Source organism: Lepisma saccharinum, chromosome 15 (assembly GCF_977018435.1).
Source record: "Lepisma saccharinum chromosome 15, izLepSacc3.1, whole genome shotgun sequence".
In the NCBI taxonomy this organism is placed as follows: domain Eukaryota; kingdom Metazoa; phylum Arthropoda; class Insecta; order Zygentoma; family Lepismatidae; genus Lepisma; species Lepisma saccharinum.
This window is the reverse complement of record NC_139243.1, coordinates 20,235,005-20,253,683: the sequence shown is the minus strand read 5'-3', so window position 1 is coordinate 20,253,683 and position 18,679 is coordinate 20,235,005. Positions and strand designations below refer to the sequence as shown.

General features: G+C 38.2%; 2 protein-coding genes across 2 annotated transcripts in view; one reads left to right on the top strand and one right to left on the bottom strand.

The window, feature by feature from the left end:
• Positions 1-3,116, top strand: part of LOC145999414 (josephin-1-like) — a 64,063-nt gene extending 60,947 nt beyond the window's left edge. The window contains exon 5 of the mRNA XM_083136370.1: positions 1,797-3,116. Coding sequence (XP_082992496.1) covers positions 1,797-2,198 — 402 coding nt within the window. The 3' untranslated portion in view covers positions 2,199-3,116. The remainder of the gene's footprint in view (positions 1-1,796) is intronic.
• A 3,259-nt stretch (positions 3,117-6,375) lies between these two features.
• LOC145999632 (apolipoprotein D-like) overlaps positions 6,376-18,679 on the bottom strand; it is a 35,781-nt gene continuing 23,477 nt past the window's right edge. The window contains exons 3-4 of the mRNA XM_083136725.1: positions 14,244-14,446; positions 6,376-6,960 (exon numbers count right to left, since the gene is read on the bottom strand). Of these exons, the coding sequence (XP_082992851.1) occupies positions 6,821-6,960; positions 14,244-14,446 (343 nt within the window). The 3' untranslated portion in view covers positions 6,376-6,820. The remainder of the gene's footprint in view (positions 6,961-14,243; positions 14,447-18,679) is intronic.

Here is an 18,679-nt window from a genome sequence, read left to right as displayed (position 1 = left end):
CACATGGTACGATCATTTAATCACAAAATCTATTTCTACTTTCAATGTTATTAGAAAATAGTGAAAAGTATGCATATTATATAATTTCCAAGATATTTGTACTCTACAAAAGTGTTATTTGGGCTTTTTGCAAACTGAAAATGTATCTATTAATTTCAAATTGATGCCGATACATCAGTAGTACCAGTTCAGTCTAGGATTAAAGTAGCTTTATCATTTAATTAGGGCTGAGTCGATACTAATGCCGATACCGATACAGACACTTGAAAATTTGCAATAATTAAAATTTGTTCAAATTATTGATCAATATTGATGTGTAAATATTCTTCTTCAATTATTTGCATCAATTTTCCAAGAAATTTGCTACAGATTATTAAAATATATGTTATATATGAAAAGGTTCTCTCGGGCTATCGACCAGGTGAGTTGCAGAAAAGATTCCAAGCTTTCGAGAGCTAATGTCTCTCTCATCTTCAGGATAGAAGTGCAGTTCTGAGCGTGAACCCGGTGCATATAGCCCGTCTCAACGAGCTACAATACTCTCTACTTTATTTCACCGGGCCATCTCCATCAGCGACGCCGAGCATCTATCAGAAGAAATACAAACTGAACGGGTACTTGGAACACAACATCAACAAAACATTAAAACGAGTACTGTCCAAGAAGACCAGCACATCAGGGAATTCGGACACTCCAGGGGACCTGGACAAAGCTGACCAGAAGATAGGCATCCTTCCTTACACCGGAAATCTCTCCGGAGTAATAAGCCGAATCCTCAAGAGAGAGAACATGAAAACCATTCACAAACCACCTCCGAAGATCAGAAGCCTACTACGTAACCCCAAGGACAAGTTAGGACTCAAAACACCGGGAGTCTTACCGGATTACCTGTAAATGCAGGAAAGCATACATTGGGCAGATGGGTAGGACAATAGAACAGCGCTGTAAAGAACACCAAAGCAATATCAAGTACTTCCACCCTGCAAAGTCGAGGACTAGCAGAACATTCAATCAACAAGGGACATAGACCAGATTTCAGCAACACAGAAATCATAGCCAAAACTTCAAACTACTGGGATCGCATTATCAAGGAAACAATAGCCATTCATGAGAAAAAGATAATCTTAATCGCGACATGGGGCTCGAACTGGACCCAGCTTGGTTAGCGTTAGTTAACCAGAAGGGTGCACCCAGCCCCCTCCATGAACCTATATACACCAGGTTGATGCTCAGAACTGCATTTCTACTCTGAAGATGAGAGTGACGTTAGCTCTCGAAAGCTTGGAATCTTTTCCGCAACTCACCTGGTCGATAGCCCGAGGGAACCTTTTCATCATTCATCACCAAGAAAGCTTCAAGACTTACTATATGTTATATAATTACAAAATACAGTATTTCGTGCAAAATTGGTACACTAAAAAAAAAAAAACTTCGAATTTTGCATAATTTTCGGGATAGTTATAGACTCCACCAAAATGTTGCGTGGAATTTTTGCAACCCGATATGCCGGAAAAATATCTGCTGGTGTCGGTAGATTAATTTCAACTGGTACTTTCCAAAACCGATACATCGGTATTGGCTCCACCCTACATTTAATCAATAAATACGCTTTTATCACACTCTATCAGTCTGGAGTAATGAAAATTGCATTTACATTTTCCCACATTTTATGTTTTTGTAACTTTGTCCTCTGAAAAACGTAAAATTGAGGTTCCACTGTATAATGCATAATTCCAAGATGTTAGGACACTAGAAAAGTATCAGAGACAATTGACAATATTTATATATTTTTGCAGGAGTCTGAAGTAATATCGTATTTGAGAGAACAACTGGAGAGCAAGGAGAAGGAGTTATTCCTTGTTGTTTCAAAAGAAGTAGAGAGAGACCACACCTGGCAGCTAGATAGTGTAAATGTTAATACTGCAACCAGCAACCACGTGCCGTCGTCAACCGCTGGTGGCTGCAATGAAATGATTCGAACTGCTAGCACCGAGACGGAGGTGGAGTGGCAGGAGTTGAATGTTCGCAACTGCACAGGACTCTCAAACGAGTCGCGACATTACAGTGAAAAGCTGGATGCGGGAGGTGAATATCTGGACGGGAAGGTGATGGATGCGCTGAATCTTAATCTTGTGTCAGAGGATATTCAGTGTGAAAGAACACTGAAGTCTCCGTTAATTAAAAAGGATCATACGTAGTGCAGTTTTGGTTTCTGTGATCCTTTTTTGTTTGTTTGTTTGCTTTCTCATTCAGTGACGTTGACAGCCATATTATTTCCCCAGTTGTGTTCATACTTCTCTGTACGTTGTGTGCTGTTCGCAGAAATTTATACGAAAATTCGCATTGCATTCCTTGACTGATAATAAGTAGTTGGAAATACTCACGAGGAAAAAAGACATGTTGATATTGCTAATCCTAACAGTGCAAAGTTTTTATATAGTAATTTTTTTACAATTTATTTTTTATGCACAGTTAGTGGATAAATTTGCGTAGTGAAATTTATATCAGCTTTGTTTTGAATTTGTGGTTATGTGTTCAGATAATGTATTTTTAGTTATTTTTTTTAATACAAATCAGTTTTATGTGAAAATAACAAGTGGCAGATTAGGGAAAGGAAAATAGGATAAAAATAGTGTTGAAAGGTTGGAGCAGTAATGTTTTGAGCATATTTTTTGGAGCTAAGTTTATGGCACTGTTATTAATAGAATTTTCGTCTTCATGTCATTCCATTTTGTGTTACCATATTGTATATGCATTTGCTGCCTGTTGCTTGAGATCACTCCCTGGTCAAATTGTATATGTATTTATGTATGTACAGTGGATAGAGTGGAACTATTCTGAGCTTCCATCTAAGTCTTTTACATTTGTATATGTGTACATAATTGAAAATAATTCATGATTTTCATAGATCAGTAAAATTTTAACTGTTTTATGAGAGTACTTGTCAAGTTACTGCCATGCAAGTCATGTGACGCTATTTAAAAGATACTTATTGTAATTAAAAGTGTAAATATTACATTGTTTGTACCTGATAATGTGCGCAGGTTGTGAGATGTTATTTTATTAAAATATATGTAAGGTCCTGTACCTTATGAAAATGAATGCTTGAGAGATCAGATTTGTTCATTATTTTGAAAACGAGATCCTTTTGCGTTAATATGGTTTCAATGTTTAATTGATACTTGGAAAGGTGTTGCCCCAATGTCACACAACCGTATCATTCACATTTCTCCAAATCGTTTGTTGATATTTGAAGGTATGCCATACTTGAATTTACAACACACTAGTCTCATTTTTTTTAAAAAGAAAAAAGAAATAATAAGTTAAGTATTTGGGGAGAAAATCTGAGCTGAGATTTTGTCATCCTAGCTCCCAACAAATGTCCCACACTATGCCGGACGGTTTAAGACAGTGGTTCCCATATTTTCACTGAAATGATGTGATTTTTCCAAATATGTGCTTATTTAGTACTTTTTATATGTAAAATATTTCTGAATTACCTTTTTTTTTATTATTATACTTAACACAAGCAACCTAACCAAACTAACTGAGCATTGCAAGTGTTAGATAGACCTACATTCTGACTTGTGTTCTGTGAAAACATCTTGAAACACTAAGCGTGTTGTGAAACAAAAAACGTTTGGGAACCCCTGGTCTAAGGCATCATGCTTTGGGCTCCGGCTACAGGACGTGCGCAGGTTCAAGTCTCCTGGGGGAAGCGTAACGACTTTTCTCCTGAGATTTTGGCGTGTGTATGGGACCTGTGGTCACCCACCATCGTGGAGAAATTGGGAAGCTACGAATGAGTAGTGTAACCTTGTCATGAAAACCTACGACGACGACTGGGGGTTCGTTGTGTTGACCAAATGCCACCCCTTTAACTGGTTGTATGATATTCCTCCTTGGGTGAGAGTAAAATCAGGTGGGAGTAAGGCCGGCGGTTGGTAATTAGGCCCGGGCCCTCAATGTGCTGTTGTGTCAAGTTATTATACGAAGGCTATTTTTTTTTCAACCTCTTAATGCACAGCTAGGTGGCCCGTGAAGCACTAGGAAGCAGAGCATCACGCAGCGTGATTGGCATTCCCCCTCCCCCTGCCACTACCACCACCACTGCTACGGCCAACGCTTCAGTTGAAGCAGAGCGACAGGCCCGTAGATATGTCTAATACCGCCAAGTGCGAGGTGCGTAGTATGATACGATTTATACAGGCAGAGGGGCACAATCAATGCAGCTGCATACTGTGAGACATTGCGCAGACTATGCAGAGCCATCCAGAACAAACGGAGAGGCATGCTGTCTTCAGGCATTGTCTTGCTTCATGATAATATCCGACCGTATGTTGCTGCTTCAACCCAAGACCTTCTTCAACGATTCCACTGGGAAGTGTTTGATCACTCTCCCTACATCCCAGACCTGGCACTGAGTGACTTCCACCTTTTCCCGGCGATAAAGAAGTGGTTTGGAGGACTGAGCTTCCACATCAATGAGGAGCTTCCAGACACCGTTTAGACCTGGGTCAACAGACAGGTGGCATCTTTTTTTTTTGCAGAGGGTATTGGAAAGCTGGTGCATCGGTACGATAAATGTCTGAATCATCTTGGCGATTACGTTGAAAAGTGGATTGTACATGTACGTAACTTTTGCCAATAAACCCATTTTGCTATTCACTGTAGTTTAGATTTCATGCCCTATCGGAGGTTGAAAAAAATAGCCCTCATATTTTAGCTCTAAACAAATGCAATTAGAAGAACAAGAAGAATCTCCTATTGGTGTGAGTTCAACTGGTATTTGATGTGTTGGCTCTGAGTGTTCATCAGCAACCTACATAACAAATTATACTGGAAAAAGAACAACAAAAATAACATTTTTTTTTCAAATTGGCTCTCCAATCCTTCACCTAATGTTTTTACTTAGGTTTAAGAAAGAATAAGAACATTTTTGTAGCATTTTTATTGATACATGTACAACAAAATTATTTTAGTTACTTTTCAATCAATTTCAAGGTAAATACTGATAACTTCTTCTTTATTTGCAAATTCATTTGCACATTTGTTAACCATTATTTCTTTATCATATGACAACAATCAACATGGGACTGGTACTTGCATTAAAATGTTTTCAATAAAGTCCATTTTATTTCATTAATACTCACACAACTCTCATTTTAGTTGATGCTTCAGAGTTCCGTGCAATATGAACTCTGCCAAAACTTAAATAGTTTTTCAGTAATATAAGATTTTACTTAATTATTATTTGGTACATTATCTGTTGCTGGAAAAATGAACCATTTAAAACAAACATGAGGAAAAATATATAAACAGCACCTCTCTAAAACCTGAACTGAGAGTAGTTTTTTAAGATGCAATTTATACATTTATTTAGATAGAAACTTGTTTATGTGAAAATGAGTGTATTTAAAATTGTTTTCATGATTGTGCTATATTTGTCATCTTAATCCTTTTCTTCTATTTTAGAATTTGAAATGTTGTTGCTTTACATCGTAAATTTATAATTCAAGAAAGAATAATCTGATATAAATAGTCTAGTGCCCAACATTTTATTTTTCAGTTATTATTGAACAGGCTGGATTTATATGTAAATACGTGTTGATGTATTAAGCTGAAATCAGTTGTGTTTGGTGTTATCTTTGTTCATCATGGCATGTAGACTCGAAAAAATTAGTTGTTTTTTTTCCATATTTGAACGTATATTAGGTTTGGGCTCATATTTTACATATAATTTAGTTATTTTTACATATTATTTCCATTTTTCAAAACATTTCTCAACATGTACTTCATATTCGTGCAATAACTATATGTCCCCGTATGACCGGAAAACTTGGGTGAATTTCTTCCGAATAACTGACAAACTTGAAATGTACTCCCATTTACTTCTTGTGATACTGAACACAGCTTTAATCAGTTAAAATCCATCTTAGAAAGACAGCAGAAGGAAATTCACATTCGAACAATTACAACAAAATTTTGTTATTCGTTGTTTCGGAAACAGAAAATGAAAATGCATATTTTGTTATTTTACAATTAATGTCAATGTGAGCCTACTGTATTTTATATAGCTCGTGTAGTGTCTTCTATTATTAAAAAGGCAATTTTTTTACAATTTTAAGTCCATATTTTGGTGAAAATAACTAGATATGTATTTACATATTTAGCACATTTTTACTACATATAAATTCGTTCCCTGCTAATAACATTGCGAGGTGCCACTTACATACAATTTCATATAAAACTTCTAGGTCAAGTTATGTTAGATGGGTAGTTATATTCTTTATATTTTTAAGCACATGTCAAATATCTAATTAATTTCATTTTATGGCCTTTTTTAATTTTTTTCCAGCTGGTGGTCATGCCCCTTACCCCTCTAAATCCAGACATTTTATTGACCTCCATAAGAAAATATTTGAAAATACATACATTTCTTGCCAAGTTATGTTACAGTCAGTTCATTTTTCTCCTTGAAAAGTCATATTTTAACTTACAGATATGTCTGAAATTATGGCTATTAATAGATAACCAAGATTGTTACAGGTTGTCACAATATATTAATAGAACTAGTATCATAACAGTTTTATTTTATTGGCACATAGAAATTGTTATTATTTTCAAAATTATTTTGTAGCTCCTAAATTTCCATTTTCATGTGTGTTTTTATAATGTTCAGTAAGATATTCATGTTATCGTTCCAGGAATTCTATATAAAAGTGTGTTTAAAATATCATCTATCTGATGTTTGCATCGTGCATCAGGATGCAACTTTTCACACAAGCTTAAAATATAGTTTTCCAAGGGCATGTAAAAATTAATATCCAAAGGGACAATTCTTCTGGTTTGTCAATCTGAGTCTATCTTTGTTAATGTTCAGTCTTTGAAGAAGTTCATGAATTTTCATTCGGCTTGCTACAGAAAGTGCCCGTTGTCTGCTAAACACCCACAATTTTTCTGCAAGAAGAGTAAATAAATACTATTAATAGTTATGACTATCACCACAATTAAAATAGCATATCATAATCGTGACAATGCTGTCTTATTAGACATCACAAATCTCACATCTCCTGAAACTGTGCTAATTGCCGGAACATGTCTTATCAGACCCGTAGCCCGCTATCTTGTAAAATCTGCCTCCTAGTGGTCAAATGCAAATAGGACACTGCCTATTATGAAAGAAATTTTTGAGCGTCTGCATCAATTGGTGCGGTTGTAAATGCCAAATGTTTCATGTCCTGCTCAGGAAAAAATATTGAAATCCCGACAATAATTTTTAATAACCCTGTATAACATTCTCAAATTGTGGCTATGACGTACTTCCAAGATCGATATTCTGATCTAAAAATAGTACCAAACTGCTTGTCTTGTCCATACCTTTCTTTTGATATATTATATGACTATATTTGGAAAACTTTGTGATTTGACCTTTTGGGTCACAATATGACCTTATAATGACCTTCAAGGTTAAAATCTAGTGGCATCCATCCTAGTATTTATGTCTGACCTATGACTGATTTAGCATGGATGCCAATCATTAACATTCCATGCGGGTAAAAGTCACAATTTTGGTCTTTGGCTGGTCTCATCATCATCATTCTTTGCTGTTTCCTGCCTCTGGCTGGGTAGGCATCAGGGGCGGTGCCAGGGTGCCATGAGGGGGTGCTTGCATGCCCCTTAATTTCCTTCAGCACACCTTACGTTCAACTGAAAACACTAACATTAATATGTAATATTATGTCATGTCGTCATATTGAGCGCCGAATGATAGGTACTGAAGTAAGACCGTTATTATTGTATGCAACAGGCAAGCACTGAAAGAGGTGTCGATACTTTTCTGTACTGGTGGCAGCCTCTGTAAAGATCGGCGGCTGTTTTTTTCTTTCGTCAGCATTGTTGTTATGAATTTTTTCTTCTTTTGTTTCTTCAAGTGGTCTGTTCGTGATTTTTGATAATTGCCTATAGCTTAATGTGAGTTATGTTTCTTTCTTTTTTGCATTGTTGATAAACGGTTTGTTTTCTGCCTACTTGTTCTTCCTTACACTGGAGCAAAAATTTCAGCTGCTTTTAAGGTACCACCAGGTCGTGCTCAGGAAATTATTTAATGAAAGTTTTCTTCTTAATGCGTTCTATGTATTTGTTCCACGTAACATGTCTAGTAAACGTACCATTCCAAGCTTTTTTCAAGAACTGTTAGGAAGAGGCCCAATGTTCACGAATAAATTTTACAGTTTATTGTTGGGGATAGTGTGGCAGAAGGTATCTTAAAGATGACACAGTTGCTGTGCTCTTCACGTTTCGTCTTGTGGCAGACAGAAGGTACGAGGGAAAGTCCGAAAATAAGTTTCCCCCCAGTTTTTCCATTGAAATCGTACAGCAATGGGGGAAACCAGGATGTGTTGGAACACAACAGACACTCATACACCAGTGGGTGAAGTACAACCGCGAACCAACAAATGGTGTGAGTGTAGTGCGTGCAAACGAGGGGAGGTGCCTCTCAGTTGTGGCCCGGCAGGTATGGAGAGAAGGTGCGTGTTGAATTTGTGGTCAAAGGAGGAAGTGAGAGCGGTTGTCCAGTATGAATGGGTACGTGGAGTATCGGGAGCAGAAATTCATAACCGCCTAGTGGAAGTGTATGGGCCAGAAGTGATGTCAAAACAAATCAAGGCCGCATCAATGGAGTGGAAACATCTGTCATCTCCTGTCCGGAAGAAGTCAAGTCATCTCCCTCAGCAGGTAAGGTGCTTCTCACAGTTTTTTGGGACGCCCATGGTGTTTTGTTGCTGGACTTTTTGGAACAAGGAACCATCAACGCAGCACATTACTGTCACACCCTGTCCAAATTGAAGCAGGATATTCGGCGTAGGCAGCCTTGCCTTCTCACATCTGGCGTGCTGTTGTTGGATGACAATGCGAAACCGCACTCGGCGAGGGCTACGCAACACCATCTTGCAACCCATCCTCCGTACAATCCCGATCTCGTGCCGAGTGACTTCCATCTGTTTCCGACTTTGAAGAAGGCTCTCGGAAGAAGGCGCTTTGGAAACAATGCTGAGGTGACACATTTCGTGCAACACTTCTTCCGTATACAGGACACTCATTTTTTCCAAGAGGGTTTTTTGAAGCTTATCAAGCGGTATGACAAATGTCTGAATGTCCAGGGTTCTTATGTGGAAAAATAAAGTAAGTATGCTATTCCTTTTCTCATTTACGTTTTTTGCTTTTCCTTCCCATCTCTGTCCACAGTCGCTAGGGGAAACTTATTTTCGGACTCTCCCTCGTATAATGTACTATGTATTTTGTTCCTTCATTGGTTACATTGAAAAGGTTCAAAAATTGTGTTTTTAAGGGCAGGGTGATTTTATTTTGCATTTCACTACATGACTGCACCGTGTATCTGAATGTTTACACTGTATGGCCACTTTCTTGGAGTAAAAGACTTAATACATATCATCATGGACGTCCAGGGGGCAGCATCCCTGGAAAATGAATGTCAATCTAAAGTTATATATTTTCATTTCAGTCAGTAATTTATGTTAATCAGTGGCGGCATTTAGGGATGCAGTTGCCCCCCACTTTTTGCTATATTTGCCCCTGAACTATGCTAAACCTTATATATCAAGGGAAAGTAAACTGCCCTTGCCCCCCCTCCCCGTTTCATCTTACTCCCCCAGTTTTGAAAGGTTGCGTGCATGTTTCATGTTTTCCTTATTTTCAGAATCGCACCCCCTAAATTTCTTTCTGCACCCCCTCAGCACCCCTAGATGAATAATCCTGGCTCCTCCGCTGGTAGGCATAGAAGTCGAGCCTTTTTTCCTGGTCTTCCACCACTCCTCTATTTCCACGGTATTTCAATCTTGTCCTTTTCTCCTAACACTCCTCTATCTGCTCTTTCCACGGACATATTGGTCTCCCCCTTGGTCTTAGTCCCACTCCTTGTGCATTGTAAGCTCTTACTGGTAATATTTCTGCATCCATTCTCTTCATGTGTCCGAACAATCTCATCTGTGCCTGATCTATCCTGTCCTGAAGCTTCACCACACCCACTGTCTGTCGAATCTCCTCATTCCTTATTCTATCCCTTCTAGTCTTCCCCAATATACTCCTTAAAAATTTCATCGCCAGTGCCTGCATTTTTCTTTTGTCTCTCTCTGTCATTGTCCAAGTCTCTGCTCCTTATGTAATTATTGGGACATACTATGTGTTATATATTACCTTCTTGCATTTCATAGGTACATCCCTGTTCCATATTAATCGTCGAATGCTTTGATATAGTCCACCATCCATTTGTCCTCTTCTGTTTACCTCCTCATCTATTCTTCCACTTCTTCCAATTATGTTTCCTAGATATTTGAAGCTCTCCACTACCCTGAACTCTTTCGTGTCCATCTTATTCTTGGTTCATTTCTGGCTCTGTTTCTTGTTGTTATTAGCACCTCGCTCTTCTCTGCACTGAATTTCATTCCTGCTCTTCTGATTTCCTCATTCCAACTATCAAGCTGTCTCTGTACTTCTTCTTCCCTGTACCCCATATTAGTAAGTCATCAGTGAACAACAGGGCATTCATCTCTTCCTCTCCTGTCTTCTTCCCCACCTCTTCGTTAATTGCATCCATTGTAATTATGAAGAGCAGTGGGGAAAGAGCACTTCCCTGTCTTAGTCCATCACTTATACTGAACCACTCTGTTCTTCCCACTGCCTTGTATGTGCTCTGCACTCTACACACTATCTCCAGGGTGGTTACTCACCGGGAATTATGCGTGAATTCTACTTGAATTTTTCTCCGTAGATGTGGAAAATTACAAATTTTTAAATGCAAATCCTATTCACATTTTATGCAAATAAAAATTATTTTCGTAAAATTTTCTTGCTCGCTTCGCCTGCAATTACTTTTCTTAGTCTTATCAAGTTTATAACCATAGCTAGGGGGCGGTGGGAGTCGGCCCTGGCCGCCGAACTATCTAAATGAAAAAAAGGTGTAGGGGAAAGTGGGGGAATTGCGACCACCTAAGGGAGATTTTAAAAATCTCAAAAACTGTACGCAGTGAAACAAAAAGAAAATGTAAGCCTGAAAAAGCAATGTTTGTAGTACATCTCTGCGTATCACTTTGCTCCCTGTCGTTAATAGTTATATCTGTAAACGTCAAAAAGTAACAATGTGCGTGTGAGCGCAATTGCCCTATTGGTAGGGTAATGGCACTCAGTAATCATCCTAACAGTAAATCAATACCATTTTTGTACTATACAGAAACTATATCTTTAAGTACTTATATTTATTAATATGTAGATACAAATTAAATTGAGCACAATTTTGCACAAGAATGCACACATGGGACGATTATTATGAGAAACGTGTTTGCACCCTTCATGTTCCCATCACAAACAGCGTGAGCGTCATTACCCGATAGGTGCCATATTATGTTATTTGTTTTTCGTCTCATGAAGAACCTCAAATGTTTACTTTATAATAATTAAGAAATAAACAGGAGATACTATTATTATATCTGTAAAATTTTCAAGACTCTAGCTTAAACAATCCGTCTACGTACCTTGCACTTTTTTCCTTCCCAATTTTATAAAAAAATATGACGAATTCGTTTTTCGCACCCTGCTTCTTAAAAGTCAACTCCACATGTGCCGCCTTTTGTTTGGTGCCTCGTAGTACTGGGTTCTAGATGTCAGCACAGGTTACTCTTCAATAACACCCTCCGTAACGACTACAGAGGGGTGAGCGCCATTGCCCGCTGAGCGCCATTCCCCCCACCTTCCTCTAAAATTGATTGATTGATTTGTGGGTTTAAAGTCCACTTTATACACAGAAAGGCTAATCGGGACTGAACCTACAGTTTAAAGTGTGATCCGAACTACTGTGCCATGTGTTGAAAAAATAATTGAAATCGTCTGTTCAAACATAAATGCTTTAGCACCAACTTCTACCCCCTTTTTGCATAATTTACGAGGATAATAACATCTTTTATACTACTACTACTACTAATAATAATAACAACAATAATGTTGGTCCCGTCAGGTTCGAATCCCGGCTTGGGCTTGGATGTTTGTGACTGTCCATCAATTTCATCATATAACTCATCTCCTTCTTCACAAATTAGCCAAACGTGGCACAAGAAGCGAAGTAAAATAAAAGAAATCAATAATAATAATTGTTATAATAATAAATTATTACTAACACTATTAGTAGTAGTAGTAGTATTAGTACATTTAGTAGTAGTATTAGTACATTTATCCTGGCACTTTCTCCCCACCCGCTCAGGCAAAAATTCGTGGTTGCGCCTCTGATTGTAAATAGAAACTCAGCACCTTAAATTAAATATTTTAATTATATTACGTATACCGTTTAATTAAATTATAATTTTTGGATGTTGGAATCACATAGACCCTTTATATTATTAAGATATTTGTGTGTGGATGTTGAGAGGCGGTAGGTAATATGTAAGGTTGAAATAGAGAAAACATTTGCTGTACCCTTGCTAGAAAGTTCACCTTGAAAACCAGGAATTACACCTGATTTTTATCATGGTTCTAGAGTAGCCACCCTGTATCTCTTCCTCGACCCCTTTCTCTCTTAGAGATTAGAGCCTTCCAAATCTTTGTTCTGTCCATGCTATCAAATGCCTTTTCTATATCTACTGCCTGGTCTACTATTTCCTCATATATTTGTAACTATTATTTTTAATCCTAGTGCTGAAATATGACAAGTTGCATGAAAAAGAAAACATTTTCAATAAACAATCAGTTACGTAAATATAACTTATTTACACTTAATAAGTGCTGACCTCCATGGCAGAGTTGTTATCAGAGCATGCTAAGACATCAGGGGTCCCAGGTTCGAATCCTGGCCTAGGCAAGAGGGATCTTTGTGAGTGATCCTTCATCAATTTCATCGTATCATCCTCATCTTCATGATTAGCCAGAAGTGGCAGAAAATCGAAGTAAAATAGGCCAAATCAATCAAGCATTTAATAAGTTGCATATTACAAGTTATAGCTGAAATATAAAATAATGAATAAGCCGAAGATGCTCTATAATCTTTAATAGCATTCCTCTAATAAATAAAGCTAAAGATCATTGCCTGTTTTAAGTCCTCTTGTGTACACAAGTTTACAGGATTCTTGTTGGGAAACCTGATGGTAAGAGACCTGTAGGAAGACCAAGACGAAGATAGCGGGATAACGTTGAGATGGACCTAAGGGAAATCGGTAGAGATGGAAAAGAGTATATAGAACTTGCTCAAGATAGGGAAAGATGGAAGGCCTGTGTTGCTGCAGCCATGAACCTTCGGGTTTAAGAAGGCTAGGGAGTTAATTAGTTAGTTGTGTACACAAGTTGGGTGGAGTGTGTGAGTTGCCTTACCCTCAGTTATGTAAGCATCCACCTACCTATCCCCAAGCTCAACCAAGCCTCCCTATGTACAAATTTCCACTTTGAGTGTGTGTCTGTGTGTGTGTTTGAGAGAGAAAATAAAGTTCTCTTACTTGAGTAAGATATTTAAAATATTTTCTGCAGTTTTTCTAAAATGCTATTTCTATTTTAGATTCTCAAAATCAAGAGCTATTTAAAAACTTCCCATAAAGCAATTGGGATAATCTTCATGTGGATTGCATTAACTGTCATCTGGATTTTCTCAATTTAACTTTTAAGTTTTTTCAGTTTTAGACTTGCCAGCCAGCTATTTGACAGACATTGGTACGTGGTCGACTTTTTACCTGGGTTTGAGTCCCAGTTTGGGCATGGTTCTTTTTTAGTGTATCTTCATCAATTTCATCTAACAATCACACATTCTCATCGTCACAATTAACCAAAAGGCACGACCTTCACTTCTGGTTGGACTTTGTCCTTAAGAGTAATAGAAAATGTTTCCAAGGCTATGAAACTATTACAACACATTGGTAACATTTTTGCAAAGATGAAGCTTAGTTCAAACTTAATACTCAGTTGTCATCTAGAGCAACAATTTGCTAGCTAACTTTTCAAATAGATTGTAGTTAAGTGATGGCAACGGAAACAAATTATTGGAGCAGTCACATTTACATCCCATACAAAAACTGCATGTTTGGGCTAGCTTTTGTTATTTTGCTGAGGAGGCAGATATATTGAATGGGGGGCGGCATCTGCCTGCGCTGGCAGCGATTGCTACAATTTCTTTTATTACATTTACGAATATCTTTGGTAGTATTGTCATTGCTTCCTGACTTGGAATAGCATATATTCATCCATATTACCTGTGTGAAAAAAATTCAAGTTGGAGCAAGACCAGATGAGTGTGTAGTTGTCATAATCCGTATCCAGAACCTTGTACGTTCCAACACCAGGTGTAAGTTTCTCCATGAATTTTGACATGCGTTTGTTGAAGTGCACTCGGAATATCGCTGATCGTGGGTAAAGTTGAGTGAACATTCCGTGCCTCGAACTTCCTTCATCAGACCTAAAGATGAGAATGTTATTTATTAATAAACATTTGTAAGGTGTAAAACAAAATAATAAACTACTAGGTGATAATTTTTGGCAACATTTTTATACAATCTTCTTCTGTGTACTGAAAATCTCAAATCTGAAAAATTAAAAATATATATATATATATCAAAGGCATCATTTTGAATAAATATGGCAAGAGGTTGATGTACAAAGGATCATGATTGAAACTTCAGCCTTAACCATTGGAAAACATTTATAAAGACCAACTCTTAATGCTGATATATAATCTTGATACACACACAACATGATATTGTAGTGCATTTGATTTACCATTTATTGATAACTAGCTGATTTCCCAGCTTTGCCCGGGTGTTTAATGAATTTTAACTATAGCGTAAAATGTAACTAATTTTATTTACAGGTATTTAAAAGTATAAGTACAGTATACAAATTGTAAACTAATATCTTTTACAAATTCACTATAATATAAATTTAACAACAATTTATGAACATTTTTAGTTCCACCTCCAGGAGCAAGAATAAATAAATTGAACGGCATTGGAAGTGTCACTATTCATCTTAGCGACCCCGAAAACTATGGATTCCCTACTAATATTGGTCGTTTTACATGCCACCCCCTTCCCACCCCCACTCGTTGCCAGGGGTGTATTGGAGTTGAACGGCATTGGCAGTGTCACTATTCATCTTAGCGACCCCGAAAACTATGGATTCCACACTAATATCGGTCGTTTTACATGTCACCCCCTTCCCACCCCCACTCCTTGCCAGGGGTGTATTGGAGTTGAACGGCATTGGCAGTGTCACTATTCATCTTAGTGACCCCGAAAACTATTGATTCCACACTAATATCGGTTGTTTTACATGTCAGCCCCACCCCTAGGGGTGCAAGGAGTGTCTTGAAGTTGAACGGCTTTGGGGGTGTCACTATTCATCTTAACGACCTCGAAAACTATGGATTCCACTAATATCGGTCGTTTTCATATCACCCCGTTCCCACCCCAACCCCAGTGGTACCAGGGGTGTCTTGGAATTGAACGGCATTTGGAGTGTCACTATTTATCTTAGCGACCCCGAAAACTATTGATTCCACACTAATATCGGTCGTTTTTTATTATTTTTATGTCACCCCCTTCCCACCCCACCCTAGGGGTGTCTTGGAGTTGAATGGCATTGTGAGTGTCACTATTCCTCCTAGCGACCCCGAAAACTATGGATTCCACACTAATATCGGTCGTTTTTTATTATTTTTACATGTCACCCCTTCCCACCTCCACCCCTAGGGGTGCCAGGGGTGTCTTACCCCCACAGTATTTCTTTCGAGATTGCAAGTGATACGTGTTCCAAGTTTGGTTGAAATCGCTCCAGGCTTTCGAGAGTTATGCCGGAAGAAACTTATATACACACATAAAAAAAGTGAAGTGTTCTCCTGTGCTTAGCACTACGCCATGAAGGTGTATAGGGGGTGCGGGGGTAACGCCCCACACTTTCTTGATCCGGTCGTGAGTGGGGGTGATGTGATCAGCACCACGTCCCTGACCGCCTTTACCCCCCAGGGTTTTCCCCAGATACCCATGTTATTCGACGCTGGATGGGCGCCGGGGCCGCTTCCAACGTTAGAAAAGTTCCCGGAATTGAACCGGCCGGGGATCGAACCCGGGACCTCTGGCTTATACACACATACATCAGTGGCGTATGCTGGTTTTAACTAGTGGGTAATCTCCGACACTTGATTCATCCACCCACTCCTGAAGTCTCTCTGCAAATTTACCTCAACATCCATACAGGATTTATGAATACATGTGTTAAAAATTTTACCTTATTGTTGCGACCACTGTCGAATAATTGTTGTGATTTCACTTGCAGTTAATCTACGTTTAGAATTTCAAATAATAAAACAAGAAAAAATAATATATCTATATAAAAAAACTGTAACAAAGAATATGAAAGAAATGCGGTAGTGAAATAAAACCCCTCAATATTAATTGAAGTATAAAATTCAAGTTACCCCAGTACCCAGTTACTCGTGCATTCCCGATTTTTGTTTTTATACACGGATGTTACTGGCCTACCTACATTAACTATTTCCAATTTCTCCGGAAAAGATCCCGTTCCAAATATTTTCACACGCAAATATTGTATTATATCCACTGCCTTTAACTTCAGTAAACGCAGCACTACCACTAATAGCTAAACAAATATTAAATTCTCGAATCGCTACAACACGCACTCAATTCCCTGCGCCAATCTTCTATTGTGGTTCGTTCCTTCCTGCTTGACACAGAATTAAATTCTCTATAGATGCTGAAAAATTCCCTTTCCCAGCTTTATATTCCCTGGGATGCGCGAGGTTCTATAAGTTTCAATCATTGCGCTTTTTGTTTATATATTTTACATTCAAACATCTTTTATCGTTATGATCATTATTAATATAAAGAGGGAGGAAAAGCAACTTAAATTACCTAATATATATGTGTACGTATATATATAATTTATTTCTGATAGCTTTCCCTTTTAAAAATTATTCATTTCTGTGAAAGAAGTACTCTCAGTGGTTTTGAAGGCTACAAAGAAAGTAATCACGCATTTTAAAATACGAAAATGAAAAAAAAGTAAGCATATAAATAGTTTAATTACTTCATTAATCGATTGATTAAATTGTTATTTGACGTCGCTTTTCTGCTACTTTTGGCTAATCACTACGAGTGATGATGATATGACATTGATGAAGGGACATTTACAAAGAACACCCATGCCCAGAGCGGTATTCGAACCCTGGAGCTCTGGCGTCGAAGGGAGCTGTGCTAACACTCCGCAACGAATGTCGGTGTAATTTCTTGAATTTCTAGTTCAAATTTTAATTTATTTAATTACCTTCATCTTCAATATTAAAGTTTTTTTCCTTTGACAATATCTGTTGAAATAATAGAGATCAGGAAGACAAAAGCAAATGTAAAATGAGAATTAACAAAGAATTGGTTCGCAAATGTTGTTCAGATTTCCCTGTTTCTCGCGCATTTTCATATGTACTATTTTCTCTACTTTCCTTTTCAGTACGTAATTTGTGAACCCAGAATTCTGTTTCCTGACAAATTTCCCTGTCGTAAACAACACAGCTCCTACGATACAAAGGCCATCGGGGAAGAATGGCAGATGGCAGAAGAGGGTGCCAGCCGACGGAACGGCAAAGGCTCTGGGTTGGAGAGTGCGACCGATGGACTCTCTCCACAAGGAGGTTACCCTTGCCACGGAATCACCGCGCCTGAGAAGCAGTGTTTCCTTCCCCTCCCTCCCGTCAAGAGATTTAAAGGGAGCTGGTGGAATCTCACCCTGACGTCACCAGATTCCACCAGCTGGAGAAAAACCCTCACGGACATTCCGCGGCAAACGGTTGAAAACATTTGCGCGCTGGAAGCAAAGAAATATGTGAATCAAAGATTGGTTCATAAGATTATTGCGAAGAGAAAAAAACAACTTTTTTTAAAAAATTATAGCCGGGTCATCTCCGATTACCTAGGTGACCCAGAGTATACGCCGCTGACATACATCCATTTTTATATATATATAGAGAGATTTTGTATGTGTATATAGCCTATATATTTTCCTTCTTTCTTTTTCTTCCCTTCTTTCTCTTATCTTTTCCCTCTTTATATTCTTCTCTTTTCCGTGAGAGAGGGACAGGAAAAGGGGTGGGAGGAAGAGAGAGAGAGAGAAAGGGATCTATTGTTTTTTACTTGACTTTTTTTTATAGAAAAATGGAAAATAGAAGGGAGAAAAGAAGAGAAAGAGAGAGATCTTTCCTTTCTCTCTGATGCAAGCTCTCTCTTTTTTTTTGAGAGAGAGAGAGTTTCTTTTCCTTCCTTTTCTCTCTCACTAGGGCCCCTGGTCGCTCTTCCTTTCTCCTTTTCCTCTCCCCCCTCTCTCCCTCAATAGAAGAAGTAAGAAAGGCAAATTTCCTTTCATTCATTCTTTCTTTCTCCCTAAAAGAGAGAGAGAGAGAGGTGTTTGTTTTTCAGAGGAAGAGGGAGAGAACTGAATGGAGAAAAGAAAAATGCTCTCTCTCTCTCTCTCTCTCTCTGTCTCTCTCTCTCTTTCTCTCTCTCTCTCTCTCTTCTTCCCCCTCTGGAGACGAGAGCAGAGATGAGGTAGAGAGAGAGAGAGAGAGAGAGAGAGAGCTCCTTCGTTTTTTCCTTTCTTTTTTCTTCCTTTCTTTCGTTCTTTCTTG